Source organism: Vicugna pacos, chromosome 7 (assembly GCF_048564905.1).
Source record: "Vicugna pacos chromosome 7, VicPac4, whole genome shotgun sequence".
In the NCBI taxonomy this organism is placed as follows: Eukaryota; Metazoa; Chordata; class Mammalia; order Artiodactyla; family Camelidae; genus Vicugna; species Vicugna pacos.
In genome coordinates, this window is record NC_132993.1 from 15,914,928 (window position 1) to 15,929,479 (window position 14,552).

The window sequence follows — 14,552 nt, forward strand, 5'->3', positions numbered from 1 at the left end:
AATCTGTCCTTTCTAGTTTGAGGATCATGCTCTTTTGTAGAGAAGATGGAAGGAAGCAAAATAAAGATGGAACTACATAGCTTTGGCTTTTCTTAGGACACAACATTATGGCAGGCTGAGCAGTGGCTTTTCCTAATTTTCTCCTGTTCCAAACTTAGCTTTTTCTTGCCTTCAGCATTCTTCAGATCATTATGGATTCTGATTTTAATCCTGAAGGATTATGATACGCTTATCTGCAGGTAGGTTATTCTTAGAAAACCTTTGAAATCTTATCCCATGAGATTCTCCCTGTGCAACAATTTCTTTAGATTTCTCCCCAATTTATTTTTCTTATTAGAATTATTTATTGCATTGTCAGAATGTCATGCTTTAGCATCTTCTATGGCCTATGAATCACTGCTTCCTAGAACCATGGGACCACCATGACCTAACCTTTTCTTTTTCTTTTTTTTCTCATCTTTGGAAAGCTGTGTTCTCAAAAAATCTGGAAACAGATGTTCAGGGCTGTTCATTTAGGAATCATTAAAAACCTCTTGAGGTTCAAGTTCAGGAACTATTCACTATATACAAAGAGGATTAAATCAAGGCCCTTTCCTGGAGGAGCTCGCAGTCTGGTTAAAAAAAAAACAAACTAATATGTGAACAGGTGAATGCAATACACTGTAGTGATCGCAAAAATAGCTAGGATCCCAGCCATTCAAAAACTCAGGTCTAGTTATTCTAATTTCTTGCTTCTTAAAGTCTTAAAATTACATCACATACTCTTAGGGCTTCTATTATATATTTGAAACACCCAACTAGTTCTTTGTTGGTCAGAAGTCCAGAATAAAAGTTCCCCTCCTTAATAAACCTTGGGAAAGAGGTGGTCAGGAAGTGGATTTTATCAGGTTTATTTTCTTCCAGCAGATTTAGATCTGAGAGATCTAATGGTGGTTGACATCCGGGTGGTTGACATCCTCCGTGTCTCTGCAGTTTTATAATTTGCTTTGGTGAAATCATTTTCTGGTGGATCTATACATCCTCTCCTGTGTGATAAAGTCCCTCCGTCATCTTTGAATGTCCTCGCAGGGCTTTTGTTCGTAGTCCTCAGTCTTTGTGCTCACTTAAATGCTCTCATCCGAGCTTCCAGTTTCAGATTTTATAAATTTCTTATGTTGGATTTTAGTCCCTCTCCATCATTTAGTTGCCTTCTTGTATATTCTAGCTCAGGTTCCATCTAATCTAGTCTATAATGCTTCTGAGAGTGTATTTATCTTCTACATTAATTTTTAAGTTTACTTTTTCTTGTTCTATATACAGCTTTATTTAGAGACATCTTTCCATAGGTATCCCCCCCTTTAAAATAGACTTTGCCTTCTTAGATCCTTGTAAGAACATTCTAAAAGGTTTTTCTCTAGGAAAAGTACACATAGTGCAAAACACATCTGCTTGTATTGTGCCCTGTTCCTACTGAATTTGTGATTAGCTGCTTCTGCTGCTCTCTGTTCTTTGTCGAATGCCCTTTCCCTTCCCCTGAGCTTCTCTAGTCATCATTTATCCTGCATGTGGAATGGCAGAATTGTTCATTTTCTTGTTTATGCCCCACAGGACTTTGTTCACCCCAGAACAGCATTTATTATCACGTGGTGTACTTACTTAAACATGTCCGCCCTCCCCTTCTCCTGGCCCATGAGTCCTGCCAGGACAGGGGCTGGTTGGTGGTGGGCTTGGTGGTAAGAACAAACATTTTGGAGTCAGATTGGGTTTGATTACTGACTTCAACTCTCTTAACTCTATAACCTTTGGCAAATTCTTTGAACTACCGGAGTCTGCTCAGTCTCCCGCTCATTGGGTTGTTGGTGCTAAGGTAATCACGTGCACAGAATGCATAGTGAGTGAATTGAGTAGTGTCGAGAGCAGGAAGGTGGGTAGGATATTGCTGATAGTCCTGTTCACGATCCTCCACACATACTATTAGAATATCTTTTTGAAAAGCATTCCTTATTTAAATAATTTTGGTGCATTTGATTTTAAAAATTGTATTTGCTTGTGTTTTGGCATTTCAAGCACTGTTGAAAACATGTTAGTGGCCTATTTAGAGAGGCCTTTTGGACCCCCAAATTTAGCTGATTTCTGCTTTCAGCGAGATTTGCATCTCTTTTGAGAGAATGGTTTGATTATACAGATACGAATTAAATAGGCTTTTGAGAAGAAAGTGGTTTTTCAGCTCCTCTCAAGTTGACCTTTGATTCAGCAGATATCTTGAAGCATGTCAAGTTTCTCAGACACTGAGCTGCGTGCTCAAGAATGTATAAAATACCTTCTTGCAGGCCTTTCAGTGGAGTTTCAGATGTGAGTACACGTAAGGGTGTACTGGGTGTCACAGCACAGTTTGCTGCCAGATGAGTGCAGTGCTGACCGCAGTGCTGTCATCTGGAATGATCTGACTGGAAGACAGACTTTTGGAAAATTGAGTAAAAATTAATTTAAGAGATCAGGAAAGCATTCTAGACAAGGAGAAAGGCAGGAAGTAAAGACAGAGTCCAGAAAGCCTAAATCATATTTAGCTGATCTGCATGGCCTCTCTTCCTGTTTGTCATTTCTACTTCCTTCTGCCAGTGGGAATAAATTTTGACTATTTTTTGTTAATACTTTGTTCAAGTTCTTCTGTTCTCAGAACTCTTTTCATTTGAGTTCGTAGAATTTTTCGCTTAATTTAATCCGTTTCAAATCTATTAAATCCTTAAGATTTTGTGCCCCAGCAAATCTGCTCTGCAGTAGTGGTCTATCTTACCTTTTATAGTAAGCACAATCCTAGAAATTTCAGGGTCAGTTCTTTTTGTTTAAGTAGAATAACTTTTTCATAAACAAATTTATTTTATAAATCTATTTGAAAGAATTCATTCACATAGTGGTCATTTTCCCTGAAAATTTTGGTTAATGAAGTGATTTTTGTGGTTGTCCTAAAATACAGTATTTCATGAAGATTTTCTTTAAAGTTCTCAGGAGAAATTTTGTGTGTTCGTCAAAGTTTGGTTTTATATATAGGACAAGCATAATTTGTTTATATTTGAGTTGCTTAGAAATATGCTGAGGTTTGAGAAAGTTTAGATTTTCTTGAAATCATTTACTGACGGAGATTGACTCCATCCCCAAACTCAAAGGAAATAATATCTAACAGGGTAGAGATGGGTAGAGTGGCTGAGATATGTTGTACTGTGTGTCCTTCTAAAAATGCATGAATATTTGAGAGTCTAGCTGGCAAGGAGTAACCATAATGGGAACTAGGTCTCTGATGTACAACCTCTTGTACCAAGAAAGATTCGTTTCACTAAGTAACCTACCTAAAGAGAGAGCCTCTGACTTTGAACTGTAAAAGGCAGCAGTGAAGAAAAGGAAGATAAGAGCTTTTCAGAAAACAAGATCAGGTTGCAGAGTGAGGTTTTGGGGAGTAACCATTAGATAAGGATTAAAAACTGAAGAGCACAGTAAATTCAGGAATATTTAGTGGCTAGAACTCTCAGTGACTCCTCCCTAGCTGGGGTAGGTTTAACTGCTAACAGAAATTTAACAAGAAGAGGTGTGTGGCACTAGGGACTGCAGAGAATGGAGTAGCCTGAGGATCAGGGCCGAGTATGTGGGGCGGTTGTGCCTGCCCGAGCATGAAAGCAGGGATTGGTGGGTTTGTGAATTTAGTTGCATCTAGCTAGTTTAATTAATAGACTGTGTTTATAATGAAAAGACCTTGTTGCGGGGATACCAAAAAGAAGGTAGAGAGGAGAATTCCAAGAGGAGACAAAATCCGGACCTGGTATGAATTGTATTAGAGGAAACAAAAACTTGGGATAGCCTTTTGTTTTGGGTTTCCTCTTAAGTGTGTTTTATCTCACCGTGTTGTCATTATACATGGATCTTCTGTCTTCACTCTTAGCAGCATATCTTGTTTTTCAAATGCAGTCTTACATAGTACTCGAAACTGTGAAGTAGATGAAATCAGGAGGTGGGAAGAGATGTGTTGCCCTAGTACCCTGTCCCCTTAACTTCCTCCCCAGTGGCTCTTGAGGTGGTTTTCAGTCTGTGAAACCAGTTTGAAAATTGTTCTCCTAGGTGAAGATTTTATGCAAACGAGGAAGAACTCTGCCAGTGGCAATTTATCAAAAGGAGCAGATTTGGGGAGGGTATAGCTCAAGTGGCAGAGCACATGCTTAGCGTACGTGAGGTCCTGGGTTCTAAAAAAAATAGATAAGTAAACCTAATTACCTCCCCCCTAAAAAATAAATTAAAAAACAATTTTTTTAAAAAGAACAGATTTTCCCACAGCCTTGCCATCTGTAGCAAAGTTTTGCACTGTGTAATAATTAACATACTGCAGTGAATCCGAGGAACAGAAAGGGAAGAAATCCACTTGGCCACTATGATGTGTGCTCTTGCCTAAGCCGTTCATCTTTTCCTGCTTTATGATTTTCTATGAACAGCCTGATGTTGGAACACAGTTTAATTTTATTTTTTAATAAAGTCATTGCTTATGCGTCTTTATACGTATTTTCTAGTAAGTAGTTGGACTCATTTAGTGTTATGTTTAAATGCCGAATATAGTTTCAACCTGTCGTGGTCTTTTCTGGCTCAGGGCGTCTATGTAGTAACTTAGCTCCATGAATGAACCACTGCAACTCTTCGTCAGCCCCCAGCACGATTCCAGACATGTGCCTAACTGGCCTCTCTTTTTACCATACTTTCATAGCATTATTAAGCCTGTACAACCCCATGACATTTCTTCTGTTGCTCTTTCAGATTGCGTTGTCTCACCCACCTAGACTTTAAGCTCCGTGAGAACAGGACTCATGGCTTAAGTGCTTTGCCCTCCTTGGACACTGTAGGCATTCAGTAAACAGTTGCTTTGAATTTTATCTCGGCAGCCTTAACACATACATTTTAAAATAATTTTTGTTGCTGTTGTTGCTAAAAACCAGACTCGTCCATTTGCTTAGTGTGCGATGATCAACTTGTTATGGACTGGGTGTTAGGCTACCAGCAAACTGGCAGAATTTTAACCATAATTTCTTCTTTGATAAAATGTGTTCTGAACCAGGTGTACTGATACTTCTTACACAATGGAATATAGTAAATTCAGAGACGACTTGTTGCATTTGGTTGTAGTTTTTTTTCTCTCTTTATAAGTAACGTCAATAGGGTTAAAAGTTTCACTTGCTGAAGCATGATACAATTTGCCATAGATGACTGGTGCAAAGGAAAAATTATAAAAAGAAAATTCTCAATTCACCAAATAGCATAGACTGTACCCGATAGAATATCGTTGTCGTTGTTGTCGTCGTCATGAATGGAGATTGCTCATCAGTTCTGTAGAGCCAGAAGTAATTTTCTATGCTCTTCTCAATAACCGCAGTTGGTAGTCTGACCTACATTCCTATTTTCAATAAAACAATTATTCTGCGTAGTGGATACACTCTACTCCTTTCTCCACAACCAATTTGTTATATACTGTATGGATTCTGGATGGTAGTAGGCCAAGTGAGTTTAGTCACAATGGATGAAAAGCCTTTTTATGTTGATAGCGTCTTAGGATGTTTGATGCTGTTCATAAACAGAACCAGAGAACTCAGTGTAGGACTCCGGGACTTGTGTTTTAAACAATTGGGAGAACTGTAAGGACAGAGTAGGCAAACTGCTGGAAACGACTCCACCTGAAAGGTAGCTTCGCCCTTGCCTCCTGGGCCTTTGTGACAGTGCAGAAATCCTCTTTTCAAATTCAGAAGCCTATTCATTACTGCCTTTCTCCTCTGAAATACATGACCAGTTTTATAATCAGGAAGAACGTAATTATTTTTCTTTTTCTATTGGCTTATGTTTATTCCTCATAAAATGGCTCTTCTTTCATTTAATGGGCTCAAAAATAAGCTCCTGTATTGAACTTTACAGGCTTGCTTTTTTTATAGCGTATATCAGCTTGGCTGGCCAAATGCTCCACTAACTGAAACTTCATAATGTAGCTGGAACTAAATTGTGCTTTGGAGCATTGAGTCTTTAAACTGGATTATTGACTTACAAGTGCAAAATGTTGAAGAGGCTGTAAGAAGGACAAGAAGCTCCCTCTCCTGACCCTTGAGCAAGTTTTCAAGGACTTCCTTCAGGGGCTCTGAGCTCACGAGCAAAATCCTACCCAAGTTTATCTTGCTAGGACAACCCACTTTAAATGCTCAATAAAGAAAGAATAATACTCCTCCCACTTAACCACTAAAGAACAACATATGTTTCTAACGTCAGCTTTTTATTTTTTTTTTTATCTTTCATTTTTTTGTTGGTAAATCTCCCAGACAACAGCAGTTCTGTAGAGAGTTTAAATATGAAGGAATGGCAGGACGGGCTAAGGGCACTTCTACCCAACATTAACATCAACTTTGGTGGACTGCCCAATTCTTCCTCCCCCTCCAACGCCAACCACAGTGCACCAACGTCCAACACTGCCACCACCGACAGCCTGAGTTGGGACAGCCCTGGCAGCTGGACAGACCCAGCCATCATCACAGGTAACTTTCTCACTCCTTCAGCTCCACTGACTGCCATCAGTTTGGTTTTTAGCACAGATTAACAGAAAACAGAGGTGTCTTCAACGAAATCTTCTTTTCCCAAAGCCACAAACGTGTAGTAGCTTGTTGCGTTCTCCAGAGTCGTGTAGGCTCAGCTAGCTGTTGGGCTAGTTGTGTACTAAGGCGTTTGGTAACTAGGTTGCTTCTTCTGGTGTGAGTAGGTGCTGACGTCTGACAGCATGTGTGTGTTGTGTAGGTCTCCAAGTACAAAGGCTCTGACTTAACCCTCTTAAAGGAACATACTCCACTTTGAAAAATAAAGCTCTCTATTATAAGGCTATCTTGTTTGTGTGTCCCTCCTAGAGAAGGAGAAGCACAGTTGGGAAATATCGTCGTGCAATTCTGGGGAATCATTTCTGCAACTCTGCCCCTGTGTGACACTGGGGGACAGTGTGTGTCTAGTTGAAGAGGAGGCATGGGTTTGTGAATCGTGGTCATGGTGGGTGGAGTATAAAAGGAATATGAGACTAAGAAGGTCTTATTTGGAAGGAGTTTAAAATTGTAATTACTTCTGTGTTTCTTTTCTGGATAAACTAATCACCTTAAAAAAATTTTGTTTGACAAATTTGTTATTCTCTCTGCACAGACTCATCATTTTCCCTCTTGTTTTCTTTTCTCTCCTTAGGTATTCCAGCATCTTCAGGAAACAGTTTAGACTCTCTTCAAGATGACAATCCTCCACACTGGCTAAAATCCCTTCAGGCCCTCACAGAGATGGACGGCCCCAGTGCCGCTCCATCACAGACCCACCACAGCGCCCCTTTCAGCACACAGATCCCTCTGCACAGAGCCAGTTGGAACCCCTACCCTCCTCCTTCAAATCCTTCCAGCTTCCACTCCCCACCCCCAGGCTTTCAGACAGCCTTCAGACCCCCCAGCAAAACCCCCACAGATTTACTACAGAGTTCAACACTGGACCGCCATTAGGGAAAGAGGAGAATTCATTAGAAAATGCAGGATTTGTCCCACCCTGTTTCTCCCTCTCAGCCCACCCACAGCTCCCTTCTCATCTCTTACGTTCTGAAGAATCCAGTTCCTGATCAGTTTTTTTTCTCCCTATCCCCAGAGGCAATGCGATCACAGGGTCATTACCATCTTTTTTTTTTATTGTAAGAGTTTCTGTTGATCCAGCATTTGAGTGACACTGTTGAATGTTTTCTAAAAATGCCTTTTTAAGGAGGAAAAAAAAGAAATCAAAGGGCAGTCTCGATACTTAGAAAATTACTGTTTGTCTGTTGCGCATAATAATGACATAATCTGCTTAGCAGAAAATGACAATTAATCTATAGGAAAGGTGAAGTAAATGTATTATCAACTGAGGAAGTTTGAAAACCAGGTTAATTGAAATGAGATTGCTAAATGCATGGGGGGAAGCCGTGGTCCTGGCATCCATCTTATATTCAGCTTATCACTATTGCAAGGAAAACGCTTTTAATTTAATTTTTATTATTTTGGTAAGTTGATGGAGAGGACTTGATTGTGTTGTTAAGCAAAAGAATTTATTGGAAGTTGGTGGAAAGACAAATTGTGTAGTAGTGACTGGCCTATTGCTAAAGAGTTTATAAGGAGGGAAGAAGTGACTTTTTTTAAAGGGGAAAAAATTTTTGGCTTTAGATTTAAAGTAAATTTAAATGTTTTAAAGAAAAAAAGTATTCACAGATTTAATACCTATGCATAATATAAGAGCTGAAATGTAAGTGATTTCTTCGATCTTTCTCCTCTGTCAGAATCTTTTTTTCTTTTACCTTAAATTCACCTGACTAAGGGCACTCTGAGATAGCACTGCTCTGGGGCCATCTGATCACCATCAGGAGCAAAATCTCTGACCTCCTTGCCTGCAGCTTTTACTTAACCCTGTAGTTTCTGGACGTTTGTGCAGTATTGAAAAGACAGGAGAAAAGAAAACAGAAACCTGGTTATAACCTGATGCTAAAACTAAAAAAAAGGAAATGTACCTCTTTCTTCAGAATTAAAACTAAAATCTTAAATAAAACAGAAAACTTGATGATGACCCTTGGGTTGTTTTTGTTTTTGTTTTTCCATTTTACTGCATGTCAGTTTGAACCATTTTGTGGTAACAGTCATCAGTTGTTTCCACTGACTTTACATCTGCAACAATAGGGAGGATGGCTGAGAAGAAATAAGAAAAGAAAATTCATATTATTGTCAGTTGTTGACGTCTTTGAAGATCAGCCCATCTTATTCTCAAGTGTTCCTCTTCCAGTAGCTCTCAGTAGAAGATTCTTCTTTGTGCTGTTGTGTGTGCCAGCCTTCTTGTGCCACGAAGGAGCAGATAGGCTGTGTTGTGCTGAGATGGTGGTTGTCTTAGGGAGACCTGGTGGGGCCAGCAGCCAGCGTGCCATGCAAGTAGCAGCACCTCGTGTGGGTGCCTCCATGGGAAAGAGATAAGGAAGCACTGATGTAGGAAACCCACAGATAAATCTTTCATGGCCATCCATTCTGGGAGTACCTAATGATGGAGAGATGGGCACACCACTGACCAAAAGAGGGGACAAGATTTCTAGGAATCTGTGCAGTTTGGATTACATTCAGAAGTCTAAAGTTGGAGTTGGCATATTTTCAGCTACATCCATTAAGGGGATCTTTGTAGGATGAATTAAGGAGATCACTTAGATCACAAATTCTGTGCTTTCAGATTGATTTTTCTCCTTATTTTTACTCTGTACTTCAATTTGCTTCCCTTCCCCAAATTTTTAACGTAGTTTTTGAAAAATGTAAAGCAGACTGTCTGAAATAAATGTCCCACAAATAGATGTTGACTGGGTGAATAGCAAATTCTTTTTTAAAAAAATAACCAAAATGTTGTGATAGAGGGAACAAGACCATAAATGTTGGCTTTCTTTGGTCTGTAGGCTTTGCTTCGGTCTCCTGAATCTTCACATTGGACTGCAAAGTGGTGGCCCAACACACAAGAAATATCAGGTGGCAGTGGGTTGTAATCAAGGCTTTGGGGGTTGGCGGTTGGATATTCCTGGCTCTGGTATATCAATAAAAATGTAAAAGGAGGGAAATTCTGCTTTGCCTGGTGGTGCTATGATTGTGTGTATGTTTAATGACTCATACGTACAGAAGACCTTATAAAACATATAAATATCATTTAAAGAGTAATAAAACAATAAAAACCTGTGCACCTACCACCCAAGTTAAAAATAGAACCTATAAATCTTGAAAGACCTCCCATCTGTCCCGTTCCAATTTTATTTCCTTTTCTTTCCTTGCCATCCACAAATAACCATTATCTTGATTTCTGTGCTAGTCTTTTCTTTTTTTGTCACTTACGTAGGTATTCCTGAATAATGCATTGTTTTGTTTTAAAAAGCTGAGTAGATAACCAAACCCTAGCTGTGTAAGGCAAGGGCAATGTTGTCACTATCAGATCAAGGCTTTTAGGAGAAGATAAATTGAATAGATTCTCTAGGTCATAGTTTGTCTTTAGCTTCTCTGATAATTTATAAAAGCCAATTCTGTAGGAGTCTGTGGAAGGTCATGAGTGACTCCTGGAAAAGAGGGTCCACTGCAGTCAGGGCATCCGACAAGGTGTCGTGAGCCTGATCCTAGATGTCTGGCGGAGACACTGTCTCAAACAGTGGACTGCTGTCTGTTGCCTGTGTCTTAGCTCACCATGGCTTCCCTCCAGTCCTCTGGAGTCGATCAAAGCACAGCCAGTGGAAGTAGGGTGGTTTAAAATAAGTGTCAGCTGATCAATTCACCAGGGCATGGTGGGGAGAACAGAAATTTCATTAAGTTTGGTCAAAATCAGATAAGTACAGAAAAGAACCTGGACCAGACTGACAGGCATTCTGCTGGTGTAACAGCCGTGGGAATCTTGGTACTGACAGCCCTCAGTGTCTGTCTCTTGGTTCACGATACTTGGATCTGGTGCACAGCTGACTTTCCTAGTATTTTCTTTCACCTCTCTCCTTTCTTGGGTTTTTTTCCCCCTATATTCCTATATGCCATATCCTAGTCTTTTTTTTTTTTCCTTGTCTAATTTTGTTGGAGTGACATCCTCCAGTAACTTCTTGAGAAATGTGTGGGGAAGATAAATACTTCAGTAATTTCCATATCTGAAAACATTCTCTTTCAGTTGATAGAAGGTGTATAGAAGACTGTAAGTTGTAGGTGTTTTTTCCCTTAGAATTTTGAAAGCATTACTCTATTGTCTTTTGCTTAAAAAATCCAAAGCAACTCTGACCCTTTATATGGAATCCTTTTGTCTCCCTCTCTGGAAGCTTGTAGAAATTGTGTCTTCTGTGTTCTCTGGTGTGTGTCTATTTTAATTCATTGTGCCGGACACCATGGACCCACACTAGGTTTTTAAAATCTGGTGACTCATCTCCTTCGGTTCTGAGAAATTTCCTTGTCTTACTTCACTAGCGAGTTTCCTAGAATTATTTTTCACTGTTCTCCCTTTCTAAAAATTCCCTTTTTTAAATATCAGATCTTCTGGACTTACTTTCTCCTTTTCTTTTTTCCAATTTCTCATCTGTGTCTTTTGCTCTTCTTTCTAGGAAGTTTTATCTCAACTTTGTTTATAGTTTTATTCTCCTTGCATTTTATTTCTCTAAGTTGGTTTGTTTGATTTCTGTCTTCCGTATTAGAGGCTTCTCAGACCCCTGGTAATCCTTGATATCTGCTTGTGAAAAAAACTAAAAAGCTGATAGGAAGTTTTGTAAACACGAAGACAAGCCAACTTTGAACTTCAGGGTTCGAAGACATGGATGAGCTCTGTTTTGGGGAACCCCTACTGTCTGTGTTTTAGGCTTTTTCTCCTGGGCTGGTCAGATTCCATGGAGAAGAGTCTTACGTGGCTAGCCTAAAGACTAAGGGTCTGGCTGTCGTGGCTGTACTGACCTGTAGTGGTGGTCTCTGAATTCATTTTGAATATATTTACTTAATCCCTGTTGTGAGTCTTTTTCTCTCCAGAGATTGTCCCCAAATATCTGCCCTCTTAGGAGAAGTGTGGTTGCACTAGGGTGTAGAGTTGGGGAATGAATCTTGAAAACTAACTTCTGAAAACAGCTTTCTCAGTAATTTTAGCCCACACTGCACATTTTATCCTTGGCTCTAGGGGTACCAGGCACTGTCAATTTCTGTGTCCTTCAGGGTTCTGTGGTGTAAGTGGTGTTGAGTTTCAGCGTCCCCCACTGTTAGCTTGAAGCTTCTCAGATTAGCCAAGTGAGTTCAGTCAACGATCTGCTTTCTTAGGTCACTGTGTTTTGTTCTGTCTCCTATCATGTTCTCCATGCTTTTTTTTTTTATTCTAATTTTAGTAGACCTTTAGGAAGAAATTAAGTACGCAGGTTTAATCTACCATCTTAGTCCAGGTTTGTGCTCTGGTTTAATAAGCTGATAGGCATAGTCTGTCAGGCAGTAAGGTGGAGGGAGCTTCTTGCTGTTGGCCAGTAAGCAGTAGCCACCGTGTTGTATATTCCTTGGTTTGTTTGGCACTTGCCCACATGCTTATTTTGTTGACCTGGAAGTGGTTCCTCTCTTTTTAACATCTTCTTTGCCAATGAAACTCTTGATTTGTAGTCAATAGTTTATTTTTGCAGAAGCTCATCACACAGGGGATTATTTTAATGGTTAAAATTTCAGTCTGGATATTACAGGCAAGTTTTACTGCAGTTTTAGTGGAAGTCGCAAGTCAGATGTATGTGGGTCATTTTCTAGGCTACACTGAGTTAGAGCAATTCTAGAAATTGCAGAGGAGGAAGGAATAGCCTCCCCTTAACTATATATAAGTTGTAGTTTGTGAACAGGTAATAAGTGTCAACAGTGTATTTCCACAAGGATTGTATTATGACAACCAGTGCAGAGCTCTCCAGCACTGCTTGCCTGGATTTAAAGCCATGGCATACACTGCACAAGTTATTTGAGTTTTCCATCAAATCTTTTCCAACATCATTTGGTTCAAGGTCCTTTTTTGTATTTAGGGTATTTTAAAGAGTTGACAGCTTATATACCTTAAATATAACCATGAGGCAAATCCTTTGTCAGATGTGGCTATTTCCACTCAAGTGGTCTGTCCAAGTGAAGGATGACCAAGGACCTTAGCATGAATTCTTTAAAAAACCAAACACTTATTTTGTCACAGAAAATCAGTACTCACTTATTTGTGTTTAACACATCATAAACTTAGTCCAGACATAGCCTTCAGACACGCAGGCAATTTTCTACCAGGAAAAGCTGCCTTTGAAATTACATTTCTAAAATTGCTTCTGAACAAATTGATTCAAAAGTAATGAGTACATGATTAGAAAACTCCCTTTAAAGTGTGAAAGAACTGTTTCTATTGGTGGTAACCCAGATAATTGGGGAAAGAACATAAACGCTGGCCCAGATGTTCAAGGCGCAATTCATTAAGAGTTGGCCATCTTAAAGAATATGTTCTGCATCTGATCCATCTCTGGGAGAAGCTGAGTGTGCTAGGCAGGTGTTTGTAAGTGTAGGCATTGCACTTCCTTCCACACCTTCCCTTCCTAGTTGATGGAGGTAGATGTATAAGACCAATAGAGATGAATAGGCCAAATAGAATTTTTCTCTGTAGGCCTGGTGATTTTAAAACTCTAAGGTTCATAAATAACTCAATTAAGAGCGTTTAAAGAGTAACAATGATCTGTGGCTTTTTTATTTTCAGCCTTAGTGTTTGTAAAACTGAAATACTATTAACAAAATGCGTATGGTCCAGAAGATTACATATAGTCTAGAAGATTTTTTTTAAATGTTGTTTCAGTAGCATGAGTTCCTCTGCTTTCATCAGTCTCCGTAACATCCAAAAAAAAAAAAATGTAGGTAAATAGGCCCAAGAATTTGGCTTTTTGTCCTGGGTCGCAAGATTTAATAGCAGGGCTAAAGCTGGTTGTTGCCTGTTCTTGATGACACTTAGCCATAACTTTGCTTATGCTCCCTTCCTGTTCCAAAGCTCCCAGTGCTTTGCCAACTTTCTTGTCTATATTTATAAAATGACTAAGATGAGGGTGGAATTACCTGTTTTCCTCTTATTTTAGCTAAGTGGTGGTAGAAGAAAGGGTATCATATCAAGAGATACTGTTTGTCCCAAATCATACAGTGTGAGTCAAAATTTCATAGGGAAATAGAGCCCTTAGGGACTTCTTGAGTATTTTGCACTTATATTGAGTTTTGTTTACTTTGAATTAGATTACCAAGTTAGCCAGTATCTTCTGGATTTTGTGCAGGTAAGGAATAAGGACAAGGTAATTGTCTTCAAATATTTGAAGGACAGTTACGTAGGAGAGGAAAAAGGATGAAGGACACAACTGGGACTAAGATGTGAGAGAGAGATTTGAGTTTGATTTAGTCTCACATTTTTTCCAGACATCTCCTTTGGGCTGGACATTATGCCAGGTGCTTCTGGAGGTACAAACATAAAACGATTCCTGCTCTCATACTCTGAAAAAGTTTGGATAGTCAACTCTAAAACTAAGACGTGAATGTCTGATGTACCAAATGTCAAAGTAGCTCAAAGAAGTGAGAGCTTTGGATAAGCTGAGACTTGGGTTGGGGATACAATCTGAGCAAAGACTGATGAGACTATATAGGGCACGTTTAGGGATTGCATCTCAGTTTGGAAGGAACCTGGGGTTTGTGCGGGGGACTTGTGAGAGAGAAGGCCTGGGGGCATATTGGGCACTGCTTTTGTTGGAAATGAGCCACTGACAATTTCTGTTTCAGGAGAGAGACATGATAGGACGGTGCTTTGTAAACATACAGCCGTCGGCAGGAATGGTGAAGATGGCAGAGAAATCCAGGTGAGGTTCTTTGAGTCAATGATAAACCCCAAGGATCTGGGGTTTGGCCTCAAAGGGACTATTGATGACCCCCTGAAATTTCCTGCAAAATCTGGTCTTTGCATATGTGTTTTATCAAAACATTAAAAAGTCCATGATTCAGTACAAGGTCTAACTAATAAACTAGAGAAATAGT

The 14,552-nt window shown here is 39.5% G+C and overlaps 1 protein-coding gene across 5 annotated transcripts in view; it reads left to right on the plus strand.

The window, feature by feature from the left end:
- Nucleotides 1–9,593, plus strand: part of CNOT4 (CCR4-NOT transcription complex subunit 4) — a 123,062-nt gene extending 113,469 nt beyond the window's left edge. For 2 of the 5 annotated variants that reach the window (XM_006213105.3, XM_006213106.3), the window contains exons 11-12: nucleotides 6,312–6,524; nucleotides 7,210–8,595. In XM_006213105.3, coding sequence (XP_006213167.1) covers nucleotides 6,312–6,524; nucleotides 7,210–7,511 — 515 coding nt within the window. In that variant the 3' untranslated portion in view covers nucleotides 7,512–8,595. Of the gene's footprint in view, nucleotides 1–6,311; nucleotides 6,525–7,209; nucleotides 8,596–9,457 lie in introns of those variants that run through there. The other 3 variants (XM_006213107.3, XM_006213108.3, XM_072964390.1) reach the window with 2 other exon arrangements.
- Nucleotides 9,594–14,552: the final 4,959 nt, after the last annotated feature.